Source organism: Drosophila takahashii, chromosome 3L (assembly GCF_030179915.1).
Source record: "Drosophila takahashii strain IR98-3 E-12201 chromosome 3L, DtakHiC1v2, whole genome shotgun sequence".
Lineage (NCBI taxonomy): Eukaryota > Metazoa > Arthropoda > Insecta > Diptera > Drosophilidae > Drosophila > Drosophila takahashii.
In genome coordinates, this window is record NC_091680.1 from 34161403 (window position 1) to 34179516 (window position 18114).

Below are 18114 nucleotides of genomic sequence, written 5' to 3' on the forward strand. Positions count from 1 at the left end.
TAAACCAATGTACCCCACAGGTTAAGAGTTATTTCAATTCAATCTTTATTTTATTATAAAAGTTGACAAATAACTCTTATTTGTTGATTTTTATAATAAAAATTGAAGCATAAGAGTTATTTGTCAACTTTTATAATAAAAATTGAAGCATAAGACTTATTTGTCAACTTGTATAATAGAAATTGAAAAATAAAACTTATTTGTCAATTTTTTTAAAAAAGTAACTCTTACTTGCGATCCCTGCCTAATCTATCTAATACCTCCTTAATCGCAACTTAACCCCGCACTAACCTCACCTTATTTCCACTGAAATATATTCTTCCAGTAGTTCCAATTTGTTCATTAAAAAGTCTTGTTTGTATATATTTATTTGGTTTTATTCAGTTAAGTCGGAGCAGCAATGGTGCCGCTCCAACGTTCGAAGTATGGTGTTCTTTTACAATATTCTTTAAATCTGATTAAGGCTAAGTCTCGTAGCTGCGCTGCTCGCAGGCGGCGGCAGAGAGACGGCTATGTACCTACAGTGAGCACAACAATTATTTTTGAAAGTCAACCACTCTCAAAATATACCGTAAAAACAAAAACAAACAAAAAATCAGACATTAAAAACAAACCTATTCTAAACATATTTAAAAAAAAATAAATCGATATCATAAACCTCATAGTATAATTAATTAAATTCAAGAAAAAATTCTTGTTTTTTACGCACAAAAATTATTCGTACATTTTTAGTAAATACGTTTTTTTATGAAGCCCGTTAACTTTTAACATTTTTTTTTATTGAGCGTCCTTTTGCAGACCTAGACAGGACTTCCAAGACAAATTTCATGAGTAGAGTATGTGTGGGAAATCTCAACCTTCTAGCTTTTGTAATTTCCGAGAACGGACAACTATATCTTATAGTTCCCATTGGAAGGATCGGAAAAAAAACGAAGCTTATATACCCTTGCAGATCATTCCTATTAATTTAGAAATCGCAAAAATGTTAAATTTAAAATATACAAACAAAATCATATCCTAGAGTAGAATAGAATACAATCAAAACCAAAGAAGCTATAATTTGTTTCCTATTATTTTCCCATTAAGGGCATAGGGGAACAAGCCTGGGAAAACTGCCCCAGGCGATATTGCAAAATTTTAGATGAGGATTGGTAGATAGGAACCTAATCGATAAGAATTCCAATTTTCAAATATTTTGATCCGCTGGTTCACGAGTAATCTGCCGCAACTAAAGAACATATCACTTGATGTATCTTCCCTTCGGTGGTTCTTGAGAAAACTTTTTTGATGCCAATAATTTTTGTGTTAACCTTCAAGAATGTCAGCCAATCTTTGGATTTTTACCATTCTTATAAGCTACCAAAAATCGCGATTCAAATTTTCAAAAAATTGGTTCAAGACTTTCCAAGTCTGACAACACCGCCAGTTTTTTACAGTTTGTGTGTCCTATAACCATCTACTTCATATAAAATATTCATAATTTTTCGAGTGGTGCAACAGTGTTAAACAAACAAAAAACTGAAGAATTTATTTCTGGAAGGGTAGGAATGGAGTCAATAAAAAATATTTGGCTTGTAAATAGTTAGTTCTTAGACCAGAATTATTATCAAAGAGTAAAGTATTTAATAATTTGGGTGAAAAGTGGTCCGAATTATAAAATGTTTGGCATGTATTTGCTTGTAATTGATTTAATAGGACCCAGTCCCAGTCTAGTCCCCACAGCTTCGAATTTAATATCCTCCCTGGACAGAGATTTCATAAGAAATCCTTTGAGCATGGATGACCAACAAATACTTTCATTATGTGATTCTAAAGAAATCGCGGTCCAAAGAGGACTATTTAATTTACGATCCTTTCGGTACCATCGTTTTTCTAAAAAGCAAGATAGTAATTTGAAAGCTTTAATATGCGGAGCATGATAAAAAATTGTTAACAAATTCGCGCAATAACAATGGTGCCGAAAGGATCGCAAATTAAATAGTCCTCTTTGGACCGCGATTTCTTTAGAATCACATAATTAAAGTATTTGTTGGTCATCCATGCTCAAAGGATTTCTTATGAAATCTCTGTCCAGGGAGGATATGAAATTCGAAGATGTGGGTATAGACTGTGACTGGGTCCCTATTAAATAAATTACAAGCAAATACATGCCAAACATTTTATAATTCGGACCACTTTTCACCCATAATATTAAAAACATTACTCTTTGATAATAATTCTGGTCTAAGAACTAACTATTTACAAGCCAAATATTTTTTATTGACTCCATTCCTACCCTTCCAGAAATAAATTCTTCAGTTTTTTGTTTGTTTAACACTGTTGCACCACTCGAAAAATTATGAATATTTTATATGAAGTAGATGGTTATAGGACACACAAACTGTAAAAAACTGGCGGTGTTGTCAGACTTGGAAAGTCTTGAACCAATTTTTTGAAAATTTGAATCGCGATTTTTGGTAGCTTATAAGAATGGTAAAAATCCAAAGATTGGCTGACATTCTTGAAGGTTAACACAAAAATTATTGGCATCAAAAAAGTTTTCTCAAGAACCACCGAAGGGAAGATACATCAAGTGATATGTTCTTTAGTTGCGGCAGATTACTCGTAAACCAGCGGATCAAAATATTTGAAAATTGGAATTCTTATCCATTAGGTTCCTATCTACCAATCCTCATCTAAAATTCTGCAATACCGCCTGGGGCAGTTTTCCCAGGCTTGTTCCCCTATGCCCTTTTCAGATGGTTCCGTCCGATTTTTTTTGGTTCCGACTTTTATACTACCTGCAATAGAAAGAAGACTTTTGAGAAAGTTGTTACGTACGCACTCTCCTTCAATTTATTTGATGGAGAAAGGTGCACGTAGAAAACAATAACGAATCTCAAGGCAAAGGGAGAGGGGCAATCAAGCAGTTGACTCACCGAAAACAATCAAAGGAATGTGCAATTTGACGATTTTTTGGGTGGCATACGGTCAGAACAACGACCGCGATCAACCTGCTGGTAACCCTACACCGGCAGCTGGCAAAGTGCATCAGTCGAGCATTGACACTACCGCCAGGGGAAATCATAGATGGGAACACTTAAATAACCCAATCTATCACGGGGGTCGAGAAAAGGCTATATTCTGGTATAAAAGACCGTAGCCGGATCGAGAAGGTGGACAGAATTTATTCTGATCTCAGGGCATTATAGTGTAAGCCCTATATTCTCCAAAGCCATCAAAGACTGGAGCTAAAACCGAAGCGATAGAAGGAAGTCCCTAGCATGCCATAGGACTGATATTATCCTGAAGGAAGTTCTTCCACGAAGTTATCCACAATTTCCACTAAAGGATGTCCTGCTATATCCTCGCTCTTTAGGACGAGCAGTAATTTAAAGAGATATAAATAAAACAAGGACTTCAATATGGGAGGAATCGACTCTAAAGTGGACAAAAGTGCCATAGCACAGCCAATGTGATCAACACAGTAAAAATCATTGATCACCAGGACGACATACAAGTCGTCAACCGAAGCCTGAAGATTGTGATCTGCCTCATCACTTTTGTACAAGCGGTCCGTGCAAGGACACCGTGACCAGAAACACGCCCTAGAGCAGGTGATATGCCTTCAAGCCTAAGCAAAGTTAATTTGCAAAAGAAGCCAAAACTCAAAACCAATAAGCAGTGCACAAAAGCAAAGGCAATTAATGCATTAATTGCAAGCAAAAGGGAACATTAACAAAGAAAACAAATTGTAACCTCATGCATTTATGAATGCAAGTGCAAAAAAAAGAAAACAGCAATTACAAGAGCAGTGACATTGGAGACGCCGCTGCCTTAGACCCTACCGTTGGAACCGACGTGTGCCGCCGTGGTGTCTTCGAATGTCGTCGTTTTGGCTACGATCGCCAATTGTTTCAGGAGACCACTGGGGTAAGAGTTCAGCCTGAAACTTTTGTGCCCCTCATGCTGTTGAGTGAGGAGAATTGGAAAGCGACGGCAGCTTACGCAGCGTGTGTACTGCGAACGCTGCGTTGCATAGAGAGGGAGGGGAGCGAAACTTAAGCCTAGGTGGCTACAGTAGCGCGAAGCAATACCCTAAAGGGGTAAGTTTGTCGGAATACCTTACCTTAACACCGCATTAACCCTAATATTACCCCACCTTAACCCCACCTATTTTTTTCTAACCCTTGGCACCTTTTTTAATAACTTTTTTTTTTTTTTTTTTTTTGTATACGTTTGCATTTTATTTATTGGATCTTCTCTGAATTGAGACTAACAATAAGTATATAAAATCATAAATTAAAAAACTATCTAACAGTCATGATGACTGACGCGAGATAAAAGGGCTCTAATAACTATTGCTGAGCTGGAAGGTCATTTCGTTGCAATCGGGTCCGGTATGAGACCCTGGCTAGCCCCCTGGCGAGTTGGTTTGGATGAGAAGTTAGCTTGGTGAGGTAGGACGCTTTTTGTTTTGATATTTCGTCTTTTACGGGCAGAATGCCAAGATCTCTTTGGATGTTGTCATTCCGAACATACCAAGGTGACCCAGTGATAGTTCTCAAGATTTTTGATTGTGCTCGCTGGATAATGTCGATGTTGCTGCTGCTCGCGTTTCCCCACAACTGGGAGCCGTATGTCCAGACTGGCTTAAGCGTTGAATTGTAGAGCAGGACCTTGAAGTCCAGGCAGAGGGGGGAGCGAGCATTTAAGAGCCAATGGAGGCCAATGGATTTTAGTTTTAGATGAATTTTCTTAGCTTCGATATGTTTCCTCCATGTAAGTCTCCTGTCTAGGTGAACGCCAAGGTACGTTACATCGTCAGCTTGTGGAAGTGGCGTGTTATTCAGAGTTAGCGGGGGACACGTTTGTCTGTTAAGAGTAAACGTTATGTGTTTACACTTTTGCGCATTTATTTTTATACGCCAGTCTGATAACCACCTCTCCACTACCACGAGGTGATCAGCTAGTAGTGCTGTTGCCTGAATTGGGCATTTGGACCGACTTATGATCGCGGTATCGTCTGCGAATGTGGAAGTAGTTAGCCGGACGTTCGTGGGAATATCTGCGGTGTAAAGGAGAAATAGAGTTGGACCAAGGGCGCTACCTTGGGGAACTCCGGCCTCTATAGTGTAATCGTCGGATGTTGTAGTGTTGCATCTCACGGCGAATTCTCTGTTGTAAAGGTACGATTCAAGTATCATATGAGTGTTTTCCGGCAGAATAGTTCTGATTTTGTGCATAAGGCCATCAAGCCAGACTCAATCGAAGCCTGTGCAACATCAAGGAATACCGCACTGCAGTGTTCCCGATATTCGAATACAGACCGTATTTCCGTTGTTAATCTGTTGACTTGCTCTATTGTTCCATGGCTTTCTCGAAAGCCAAATTGATGTGCCGGAATAACGTTGTGCTCTTTCAGATATGGGATTATGCGCGTCAAAAGGTATTTTTCGAGCAGTTTTGACAGACACGAGAGTAAACTTATCGGTCTGTATTACTGATTACCGATTTTTTCCATTTTTTTGGAAAGTAGCCAAGTCGTGTAATCCCGTCTGTCCGTCTGTCTGTCCGTCTGTCTGTCTGTCTGTCTGTCTGTCTGACTGTCTGTCTGTCTGTCTGTCTGTCTGTCTGTCCGTATGAACGCTAAGATCTCAGAAACTACAAAAGCTAGAAGGTTGAGATTTCCCACACATATTCTTTGGCTTCTTACGCAGCGCAAGTTTATTTCAGCCGAGCGCCACGCCCCCTCTAACGCCCACAATCGTCCACCAACGATTTTAAAATGGGTCCTGCGTCCACATTTTTAAAGATTTCCGAGAAGTATAAATGCAATTTTGTTGTGCATATTTATACCTATCGAAATGTAGAAGACATTTTTCAAATCGGACCATTCATTAAAAAGTTATACGCAATCAAAATTTCTATATCTATCTCCCTCGCACTCCCTTTAGCTGAGTTACGATTATTAGTCGGGACACCATCCCAAATACAGAGTGACGGGTATTAGATAGTAGGGACACGAACCCGACTATAGCGTTCTCTCTTGTTTTCGATTTAAAAAAGTTAAAAGTTCCGCGCCTAGATTGTCCAACCAGATGGGGATCAAGATTCACACTATTAAGCGACTTAATGGACGCGAAAGATGCTGTAAGAAAAATCGAGTCCATCAAAAACCAATAGGGGGAGGACAATTTTGAAGTTGATGGTTCTTTTTGGGAATTTATAGAAGTTATTACGCAGTCTTCACTCCGTTGCAAAAGACAACTAAAAAATTTCAAGAAGAACAGCTGCACTACGGAAATTTTTACGACCAATGGCTGAAGCTTAAAATTGGCACGGAGAAGATTGTAAGTGAAACGAATCATAAGCTTTCAAAAGCAATCGGAACCCAAATTCTAAATTCAATAGAAAAGCGTGCCAAAGCCTTGTTTAGGATCCGCGTTTCCAGCATACTTTAACAGTGCACCAACGCAGTGATGCAATCAGTCACTTAAAATCTATTTGGGACAGACTCTACGATTTGAATCCAACAGGAAATCTCTGCTCAAAACCTGCATCGAGTTCAAGCAATTTGAAAGCGAATTTTTGGACGAGGTAGATGAGCTTTTAAACGCGTACCGCGAGGAAGGTGTAGAAACTCAGTTTAGCAGTGTATTGGACGTATATTCCAAAATTGAGAACTTAGAGCTACCTTTCAAAAGGATTGATGAGGTCGTCATCGCGTTTTGGAAGGGGAAGCAGTGTCAGGAGTTATACGCAATTAGCAATGTTTGCTTTGACGTACCCCCAACTCAGGTAAATGCAAATGCTTAAAACACTTTTAAGATTATAGCTACATATATTCATTTGTTTTATAACAGGTCTCGATTGAAAGAGCCTTCTCCGCCCTAAGACTCTAATAACTGATTACAGAAGTCGGCTTAACCCAGATGTCTTAGAAAATATACTCTTGGTAAAACTGAATCCAAGCTTTTTGGACTCAGCTATAGACACGCTGCCACTTTTCCAAGAAGTAGAGGACGACGACGCCAATTAATAGTTTTGTAATTAATTAGTACCTAATGTCAAATTTTTATTTATATATTTTTATGGCAGCTATATGAGGGGACGGTGGTAAAATTATTAATATTTAATATTTAAAGTTAGCAAATATCTGCCAACATAAACATAGTACCCTACTCACATCAAGTGGAAGGGGGCAGGGACAGGTAAGTTAGGATGTTTGTTACAATTAAATTAACAGAGCATTCCGAGAATATCAAAAAATACAGTTCATTATATTGCGAACATAAAACGCGAAATGGATCATGTAACTCAAAGTTAGTTTTACAAATATCGAGGGCAATTGGTCGAAAGTGCCGAGTAGACCTTACAGGAATGGAGAAACGGATTTGACCAAGAAGGTAGCTTGAATTTACAAGTCCAGTAATTAATTTGTGCAGGAACATAACACCATGGCACGTTCGACGATCCTTGAGGGAGGGCAGGTTAAGTAGACGTAGTCTATCCACGTACGATGGCAGGTGTCGATGTGTTTCCCAGTTTAAACCACGTAGAGCAAACAAAAGGAACTGTTTCTGTACCGACTCGATAAGGTCCTGATAAATGGTATATTGGGGTGACCAAACACACGAGCAGTATTCAAGAATTGGACGAACCAAGAAAATGTATAAATGCTTTGTGGTGTAGGGGTCCTCAAATTCCTTCGACCAACGCTTAACAAAGGCAAAAACGCCTTTTGCTTTACTAACTATGATACCAATGTGATTTGAGAAATTTAAGTTGTGGTTGAATAACACTCCAAGGTCTGTAACGGAATTTATGCGTTCAAGTTCATTCGACCCAATAGAATATGTAGTTAGGAGAAGCTTCTTCCGATAAAAGGACATAAAGTTACATTTAGAATTGTTCAAAAACAACAAATTTTGGATGCACCATGAATTCAGATTGTTCAGATCAGCTTGCAAAAGTGCCTGGGAATCGGGATTCGATAACGGCAAACAGAGTTTTACGTCGTCAGCATACATCATAACATGAGCAGAGAGAACAACTTGGGGCAAGTCATTAATGAAAATTCCAAACAGTAAGGGTCCAAGGTGGCTCCCTTGCGGAACACCAGAGGTCACGTGAACAAGGTTTGAGACTGTGCTTTTAAAAGCAATTCTTTGAGTTCGGTTCGTCAGGTAGGCTGAGATCCACTTAGTCAACGTGATCGGGAATCCTAATAGTGTTAATTTTTTCAATAATAACTGATGGTTCACGGAATCGAAGGCTTTACTGAAGTCCGTAAAAATAACATCGGTTTGATTATCATTTTTAAAAGCGCTTCTGATGACTGAAGTAAACTCAAGAAGATTTGTAGTCGTTGATCTTCGTTTCATAAAGCCATGCTGAGTTGGGGACATTACTGAGCTGCATTGGTGCTGTAGCTGAGCGGTAATAAGCTGTTCGAAAAACTTGGGAATTGCGCTTAGTTTTGCAATACCACGGTAGTTTTTAATGTCCGACTTGCTTCCCTTTTTATGAAGTGGAATGATAAAAGATTCCTTCCAAACATCAGGGAAAAATGAATGAAGGAGGGATATTTGAAACAGTTTAGATAGCGGTTTGCACAAGGTATCAGCACATTTTTTTAAGATACAGCTCGGTACAAGATCAGGGCCAGAAGAGAAAGACGTCTTGATTGTGTGCAAATTTTGTAAAACATCGTCCTCACTAATTAGGGGAGTGAAAAAGCAGTTGGAATGAGGAAGAGGGTATGGGTAGGAAGAGGTGTTATCGTAACTAAAAGAAGAGTACGTGGACTGGAAGAATTGTGCGAATAAGTTCGCAATATCGGAGTCGCTAGAGGCGGATATTGTATCAAGATGAAGGCATGATGGAAATAGTTGCGATTTTCGTTTCGAATTAACAAATGCGAAGAACTGCTTGGGATTGTCTTGGAATTCGATTCTGCAACGGTTTAGGTAACTGTTGTAACAATCGGAATTGTGGACTAAAAAATTGGAACGAGCAATCAGATACCTAGAATGGTCAACTTGCAGCCCAGTTCTCTTATATTTCTTAAAAAGTCTAGACATGGTGTTTTTAAGGAAAGAGAGTCGACGAGAGAACCACGGAGGCTTATGAGACGCGTTTCCAGTGGGAAATGAAGGAACGAACTTATCGAAGGCTAAATATAGTAAGCTATAAAACTGTTCTACAATATGTGAGGGATTATCATTTGAATCCATAAAAGACCAATCGAGTTGGGATAAATGCCTATTCATTTCAGCAAATTTAGCTCTTCGAAAACAGCGAAAAGTTGCTGGTTCGATATCGGGACATGACAGTAAGGGAGCTGATGCTTCTAAAGTAACCTCAAGTGTGGGATGATACGCATCTTCAGGATTGGAGAGAGGGCTAATTCGAATTACATATGCATTTGCGAACTCCGAGGCAAAAATAAGGTCTAAAACTTTGCTAGAGCAGTTAATGACTGAGTTCAGTTGATTTAATGAAAGATCAATAAGACCGTGTACAAACTCATGCGCTGTGGTAGGCACAAGAGCACTTGAATCAGTTGAGGGCATCCAAGAAAGGGCGGGGAGATTAAAGTCACCCATAACAATAAGATGATCGTTATCGCCAAGGGTAGTATGAATACTCTGTATTTGATCCAAGTGTCGGAGGTATAGGCTAATATCAGACCGGGGAGGAATGTATGAGCATGATACGAAAACAAAATAATCATGAAGCTTAATCCGAACAGCGACAAACTCTAATGTACTATACGTACCAATTATCGGAATACGTTGAGAGACAAGATTGGACTTGACGGCAATGAGAACACCACCGCCAAGACGCACTGAGCGATCACATCTATAGATAACATAATTACCAGCAAAGATTTCGCAGTCAGACACAGAAGAATTAAGCCACGTTTCGGTAAAAGCAATCACATTGGCATTAAAGGAGACACTGTTCACGTGCAGTTTACTAAGTTTGCCCAATAAACTGCGAACGTTCTGGTAGTGTAGAGAAAAAGAATTATTTAGTTTTTTGAAGCATTGGTTGAAGGAATCTGAGGCCCATGAACCCGAGGATTGTGCTTGTGTACATATTCGTGAACAATTACATGTTCAGGCCATATAGAAACATCTAGAACCTTATCAAGATGTTCCTCAGGAAGTCCAATTTTAAACGAAGATATCTCACGTCTCTGCTTAAACTTGAACTTCAAGACGGTAAGTACGGATCGAGAAACATTCAGTTTGCTGCTCAGGTAGTTTTTGACGTCATCTTCAGAAGCGCCAGGATTAAGGCGGGAGACAAAAATTAGTTTTTTTTGTGCAACGCCCGATAAGGGCATGGGAACCCTTTGCGCTACTCCACATAAGGTTGACTGTGATGGGCTCGTGTTCGTATTAGCAGGCGTCAAAATTATGCCAGAGCCAACTGCAGCAGCATGCGACGTAGATGCCTGGTCAAAGTTGACGGGATGTAGATCAGCAGGTGCGATGGGATCGGGCGGTCCAAAGGAGGCCGCGGCAGGTGTAAGTCCAGGGGAGGCGTCTGCCGCGCAGCCGTCAGTAACAACAGTAGAGGCATTACTGGTAGCCAAACGGTAGGATTCCAGTGTTGGAACATAACCAGAGCTGACAGCAGTAGAAGCAGTAGATGAATGAGCCGTGGATTGCAGACAAGAAGATGCTCCGGTGTCCGGTCCAGAATCGGCAGCAACGGGAACGTGATCCGAGGTAGCGACAGCATTGTGGGAAGCAGCTGCCAGGATTCGGCCTTTAAAGTTGAATTCAGCCTTTTCAAACCTATTAAATAAGTCATTAAATCCAGCTAGTAAGGACTGGTACTCCAGATCAGTTTGCCTTATGAAAGCCATAATATTGACTTTAATATGATGGCAACTGGGGCAGGTCCAATCCAGGCCAGAATTGGATTTAGTACGGTCTGCGACTAGACCAGCACTGTGTCCAAGGTCGGCACATTTAGGGTGCGCAATGTTATTACACAGCCAGCAACCAATTGTGGGTTGGCGGGAGGTGATTTTGCCATTTAAAAGGCAAGGTTTCATGCAGCAGGCAGACATAGCGAAATAATTGAGAAAATTGTCAAATAAATACGTGTAGAAAACAACGTAGATTTAGATGTAGATGTAGAAAGCGCAGCTTGCAGTTTGGTCAGTGATAAGCTTTCCGCGCGTGTGATGCTCGCGCCGAAACGATAAGAGAGCAAATGCACTAACAACAACACCAGTGTAGAAGTTTGCGGTAAACTCGAGAATAGAGTAGAACAACAAAGCCAAAACACAAAACGTTTTCTGATTATATTGTAATCATTTAAATTACGTATAAAGTCACTGTCTTTTAGCTATCAAAACTTGTCAGTATGATAAAGATCACCGAAAAATTGTCAGATGTCCGGATTTGGCATTAATCGATGTAGTTTACACGGGTCAAGTTCGATCAGATGGAGGAGCGATAAAGTACACGTCCGACTACGACGACGATTGACATTCCTGACATATGATATTAATCAAATAAAAACACCTCTTAACGAGGTAAAAAACTAGTGACGATCGCACCTTCAACGTACAAAAGTTCTGATATCAAATTTTGTGACGAAAAATGATTTTAGATGCGACTAAATAAGTACGCTACCTAAAATTTACTCGTTCGGCCCGCTTTAGCAAATATTTAATATCTACACGAAAGTTTTCTGTTTGTAGCGTGCCGAATGAATAAATTTTAGGTAGCGTACTTATTTAGTCGCATTTAAAATCATTTTTCGTCACAAAATTTGATATCAGAACTTTTGTACGTTGAAGGTGCGATCGTCACTAGTTTTTTACCTCGTTAAGAGGTGTTTTTATTTGATATCAGAAGTTTTTGTTTGTTTACTTTTGCTCTCATAGATGCTAATATAAACATTTAAATTTAAATTGGTCAATCATAATTTTTAAACTATTGTATTTTAACGAATTAAGATAAAAAGGCGTTAAAGTATTTTAAAATACCTTTTAAACGAGGTACATGGGTGTACCTTTAGTAGTGTAAAACTTACAAACTAACGAAATGTAGCTATTTTTAGCTTTTTCCCGCTAAAGTAGCGGCTTTTTTCAAAAGTCGTAGAACAAAAGATTCCTATATGGAACTCTTAAGTGCAAATTTACTGATTCCATGACCCTAAAATACAGTTCGGATACCCTCCCACAAAATTCAATACTCAGGGAGCGTTAGTTGTTCTGAGCTGGCAAAAGTGGCTATTTTCGTTTCTGAATAACTTTTAAACGCGATTTTTTACATAAACATGATATATACCAAAATTTAAGGAATCTCAAGGGCTATACAGTTTAAAGTTGTAAGGAAAATCGTTAGAGCCGTTTTTGAGAAAATTAAAAAAAAGCTAACAAAAAAGTTTAAACAAATTTTCTTTTGTTCAAATCTTTTTAACTATTACATTTACACAAATTGCATATAGAAGGCGTTTATAGCATTTAAAAATACCTTTCAAACGAGATGCAGCACAAGTCTGTAGCTTTAGTAGTATAGAAGTTACGGCTTTCCGAATTTTAGCTATTTATAGCTGTTTTCCCGCTAAACTAGCGGGTTTTTTCAAAAGTGGTAGAACAAAAGTTTTTTATATCGATGTGACGAACGTCATATCAAATTTTCAGAACTTAAAAAACATATTTTGGACAAACTGACAAACTGACAAACTGACAAACTGACAAACAGAATTAAATTTTCATTTTGGGAAGAAGAAGAAAATCTTATTTTGGCTATAACTTTTGAACGGAGAGTCGGATTTTGACAAATGACCCCTCATTCGACGGGTATTTTCAAAAGGAATATAACTAAAACATTGCGAGGGGGCATTTACCCCCACCGGCCCCAACAGCTCCAAATTTCGAAATTTTCACTTTTCCACTTTCACCGCTCTCTCTCCCAAGCCAATTGATTTTCTTAAAGTCTTGGTATGCAATCCTTTAAGTTTTTGCAATACCTTTCGATTGGTGTATTACTCATTACGATCGGACTATCACAGCAGATTTTCAATTTTGCGGCTATATAATAGTAGTCGCCTTCGCACACTCTCCTGGTGCGCTTCGTCACTACATGGACTGCCGTCCATAGTGATATATGTGCATAATATCAGTGAGTAATTGAGTTGTGCAAACTTTCAGCTTAAACATGTAAGAATTGTACTCATTGGAAATATAAATAGGGTTTTTCTAAATTCGCATATAAATTTATATGTCTTGGAAATGATGAAAACGAACAAAAATGTTTCTTCGGGTAAATTAAGTTGGTTATGAGATGGACAATCATGGATAACTAAGTTTCTTTTATACGATGAAAAAGACAGTCAAAAAAAAAATTTCAACTAATTAAAATTCATACTTATTGGACAACAAAAAATGTAAGAAAGTTATTTTCTAACTCCCTCAGTACACATTTAAAAACGTGTAAAGTTGCACGTTGTTCTTCTAAGCCGTTCTCGAGATATACTAATTTGAAGTTTGAGAACATTTTTTAAGTTCTTAACTTCAAAAATTCATAGCGCCCACAAATAGACACCGAAAAATTTCAAAAAAATCACAGATGATAACCAAGGCAAACTCTTCAAAGTACCCGAGTTTGAAGAAAATCTAAAATTTCATATGCGCAGTTGAGAAATTCTTACCCAGCAGCAAAAGCAATAGAAACTTCCAGCAAGTTTTACTAGCTGCTGCTTCGACTGTTGCTACCGACTGAAAGCAGCAGCACAGCAGCAGTCGAAAATCAGAAAGCAACGACTTGCTGTTGCTTCGACAGTGGGCAGTTCTCGGATTTTGCTTATGCTTCGACTACGACTGCCGACTTTTTCAGAAGCAGCAGCAAAAGCAAAAGCAGGCTTAATGAAAATTCAGACAGTTTTTTAAGCACTGGCTACAATATACATTTGTCCCATCCGACCGACTTATACATATACTAGCTGCCATAGTAAGAAGACTTTTGGGAAATTTTCACCGATAGCTCAAACACTGAGAGACTAGTTTGCTCAGAAATGGACAGTAGGACGGACAGACGGACATGGCTATATCGATGCTGCTATATCGTCTAGTGATGCTGATCAAGAATGCATAAGATTTAACATTTATCTATTTCACAGCTGGGCGATTTTAAAACCAGAAAGGAAGTTAACTTCGGCCAGTCGAAATTTATATACCCTTGCAGGTATGCCTACTTAAAATGTTGTTTATAAAATGTCAAAATTCAAAACGCCTACTTTCTAACGGGTGTTTTTTAGAGGCATAGAACTTTAAGTTGCAATAAAACAACGATGGATTATTCGATTGACATGCATTTTTTTTTATTCGTAAGATAATCTTGTGTCGTTACATTTTATATTTGATTTCTGGCATATGACCGCCACGGCTGGCTCGGATGTAGTCCAATCTGGACGTCCAATTTTAATGACTTTTCCCAACATTTGCGGCCGTATATCGGCAATAACACGGCGAATGTTGTCTTCCAAATGGTCAAGCGTTTGTGGGTTATCCGCATAGACCAATGACTTTACATAGCCCCACAAAAAGTAGTCTAGTGGTGTTAAATCACAAGATCTTGGAGGCCAATTTACAGGTCCAAAACATGAAATTAGGCGGTCACCAAACGTGCCTTTTAATAAATCGAAAAAAAATTGCACTATTTGCAAGCGTTGTTCAGGCGTGAGTCTATTCATGATGAATTGCCAAACCAAACTGAATATAAATCACTTGACAGCTGTTAAATCGGTCGCCATCTTGAACAGTGATGCCAACTTAAAGTACTATACCTCTAAAAATAAACACCCTTTTTAATAAAAATAAGAGTCGCTGTGCAAAAAAATTTTCATTGGCCTCGAATCTTCCATCGAAATGCGAACATTCCACGCTTCCAAGCAGCAATCGGCTTGTTAACCTCAAAATGGTGTTAAGATCTCCTGATGGCATTAACGATGCTTTCAGATGTTTTCCCGGAACATCAATATCGCTGCCGAGTTCTTAACCTATAGTCAAATCTAAAACCCCTCCAACCGACTTGAGACTCTAAAACCTGAGGTTATGGGCCTGGTAAAGCTGAAAAATCCCTACTTCGCAGGTATATGAGATCCCAAGATCATGAGATTAAAAAGCTTACACTAAGCTCGAATATTTTGTTGAGATGCTCCACAACGCGGACACCACCAAATCGAATGGATTCAACCCCTGGATATTAACACTGAATATAAAACAACAGCCTTTCTGAAAGATCCCCATAAGCTGACAACGCATGGTGCAAGACCGAATCCGAAATTTCCTTAGCTTTTGCGGATGAACTCGAGAAACGCTCTCAGCCATTTGGCCTGGCGAGACCCGAAGTACAGACCGCAGTGGTCAAAAGCATGAACCCAACTCCAGCGAATGCAGCTGTCCTTGGTGAGGATAGAGATGATACCACTACGCCATTAGAGAAAGTCAGACGGAGGTCTAAAACTAAGCCAATGTCGGGTTACGATCGCCCAGATCGAAGTATTACTCCGGTGCTGGGAATACGTCCCGAGAAGATAGTGCACATGGTGGGAACATCAAATATTCAGGGTGTCAGGAGATGACTTCACCTACAGGGTTTACGCACTTACGCATCAAACTCTCGAAGGAAATTATGCGGTGCTGTGTCGCAACGTCAGCGTGTTGTTCGAGGGTAATGCCAACGAGTTTTACTGGCGCTATCACAAATCGGAAGTCGAAGTCCGATGGGACAATTTGTGTTCGTTATATACCTCTAAAAAAACACTCTTTACAAAGTTACAATGGTTTTTATATTATTTTTTTGATTATTCCTATGGGAGCCATAAGATATAGTGGTCCGATCCGGCTCGTTCCGACATATGTACTACCAGCAATTGAAAGAAGACTTTTGGGATAGTTTCATCGAGATAGCTTTAAAACTGAAAGACTAGTTCGCATAGAAACGGACAGACGGACATGGCTAGATGGACTCGGCTATTGATGCTGATCAAGAATATATATACTTTATGTGGTCGGAAACGTCTCCCTCACTGCGTTGCAAACATCTGACTGAAATTATAATACCCTCTGCAAGGGTATAAAAAATGGTTTCAATTGTTTTAATACATTTAATGGTGACAATTTAGTGCTGATATCTATCCGACAACTGTTAAACCATTTCTTAAAAGCTGACACAGTCGCGGCGGGATAGCTAGTATTCATATATTTTTAGTACTTACCCATCAAACTCTTCGGTGTTGCTCTTCATCCTTAAATTTTTAAGTAAAGTACTTTCACTAGGAGGAAGGTCTCGGATAATGCGAGCTGTTGGTATTTTTTTTACTGCATTTAAGAAAGGATATTTTTCTTTAAGTTCTTTTGGTACTTTGCATGCTGATCTGGTCGGTTCTGCTAACAACTTTGTGCATTTAGTCCATTCAGAAAGATTTCCGTTACATATATAACCAGATTTATTGAAAATAAACTGAGAGTTCCCGCAGTCAGAGCATGATTCAATAGCACCAAAAGTCAATAAATCAGCTGCTTGATCTAATAACCGTTCAGAGTCACCGGTTAAAGGATGTTGACTATTCGACTTCAAAAGTTTTTCAAGGTCTGTCTTTTTCATTACACCTTTAAGTTCATCGCGAAACTTAAAAAAGGTATCGTTTTGATTTTTGAAGTAATTTATTTTATCATTTTCTTCCGTTTTATCTGCTAGTTCCATCTTAGTTTTTTTGGCTTCTGGTAAATCTTCAGATTTAATTGATCTGTAAAAAAAAAAGAAAATCGGATTATTTCAATTAGGTTTAAAAATGTACCTTGCAGGAAACTGGACTTTAAAAAGACTAGTTGGGTGTCGGGAGCAGAGAAATCTTTACAACCAAAGTCCAATATTATTTTGTGCAATTTTCCAATTTTTTTTTTTAAATCCGTTAAAAAAGTGTTTTAAAATATTTTTTTGACAATCCCTGGCTCTTTGGCAACCCTCCAAACTCAGCTGTTCGAACTAATTGGGTGTGCCTAAATTTCTCTGCGAAGCGGGTCAAAAGTATAATAAATTCTTCTTTACCAAATATCGCGCATTTCTTTCGGTTGAATTATGAAAAATATTTTTCAAGGTATGTAGACTTAGAGGACTTAAATTGGATATGCTCTTGTTTCGAGGTGTATTTAATTGTTTTATTGAACCATGTTTTATGTAGAAGTTAACGTATAAATACACTGTGCAACATTTTAAGGGTTATAAAATGTAACGGCAATTCTGATTTCATCGGCGGAAAGTACTCATGCACCTAGTGCATACTAAATTCAATGCTTAGGCAGCGTAAGTTGCTTTGAGCTGGCAAAAGTGGCTATTTTCGTTTCTAAATAACTTTTAAACCTGATTTTTTACAGTAACACGATATATACCAAAATTTAAGGAATCTCAAGGGCTATACAGTTTAAAAATTTAAAGGAGTCAAAATCTCCCAAGTGGGCCACCCCCGATTCAAAGGTCCTATTTTCGTCAAACTTTTTATACCCTTGTAGAGGGTATTATAATTTCACTCAGATGTTTGCAACGCAGTGAAGGAGACGTTTCCGACCACATAAAGTATATATATTCTTGATCAGCACCAATAGCCGAGTCTATCTAGCCATGTCCGTCTGTCCGTCTGTCTGTCTGTCCGTCTGCCGGTCTGTCCGTCTGTCCGTTTCTATGCGAACTAGTCTCTCAGTTTTAAAGCTATCGCGATGAAACTTTCCCGAAAGTCTTATTTCTATTGCAGGTAGTACATATGTCGGAGAGAGCCGAATCGGACCACTATATCTTAAGGCTCCCATAGGAATATTCAAACAACTATAAGAAAATTAATTGTAACTTTGTAGGAAGTAGGCGTTTTGATTCTTGACTACTTAAAAACAAAATTTAAATAAATAGAAACGCTGAATCTGGAATCCCTGGAACTGCACCGAGTGAGCATTCTTTTATCTACAAGGGTATATAAGCTTCGGCTGGCCGAAGGAAGCTTCCTTTATTGTTTATTTTTCCGGTTCACAACGACAAAAAAAACTTTACCTGAACGGTTTTGAGAAATTTTGAGTTTCAACGGAGTTATAGGGGTCAGAAAATA

The 18114-nt window shown here is 38.7% G+C and overlaps 1 protein-coding gene across 3 annotated transcripts in view; it reads right to left on the reverse strand.

The window, feature by feature from the left end:
- Parp1 (Poly-(ADP-ribose) polymerase) overlaps positions 1 to 18114 on the reverse strand; it is a 190189-nt gene that overhangs the window by 53149 nt on the left and 118926 nt on the right. For 2 of the 3 annotated variants that reach the window (XM_070214297.1, XM_044392551.2), the window contains exon 4: positions 16237 to 16767. In XM_070214297.1, the coding sequence (XP_070070398.1) occupies positions 16237 to 16767 (531 nt within the window). Of the gene's footprint in view, positions 1 to 16236; positions 16768 to 18114 lie in introns of those variants that run through there. The other variant, XR_011418391.1, reaches the window with a different exon arrangement.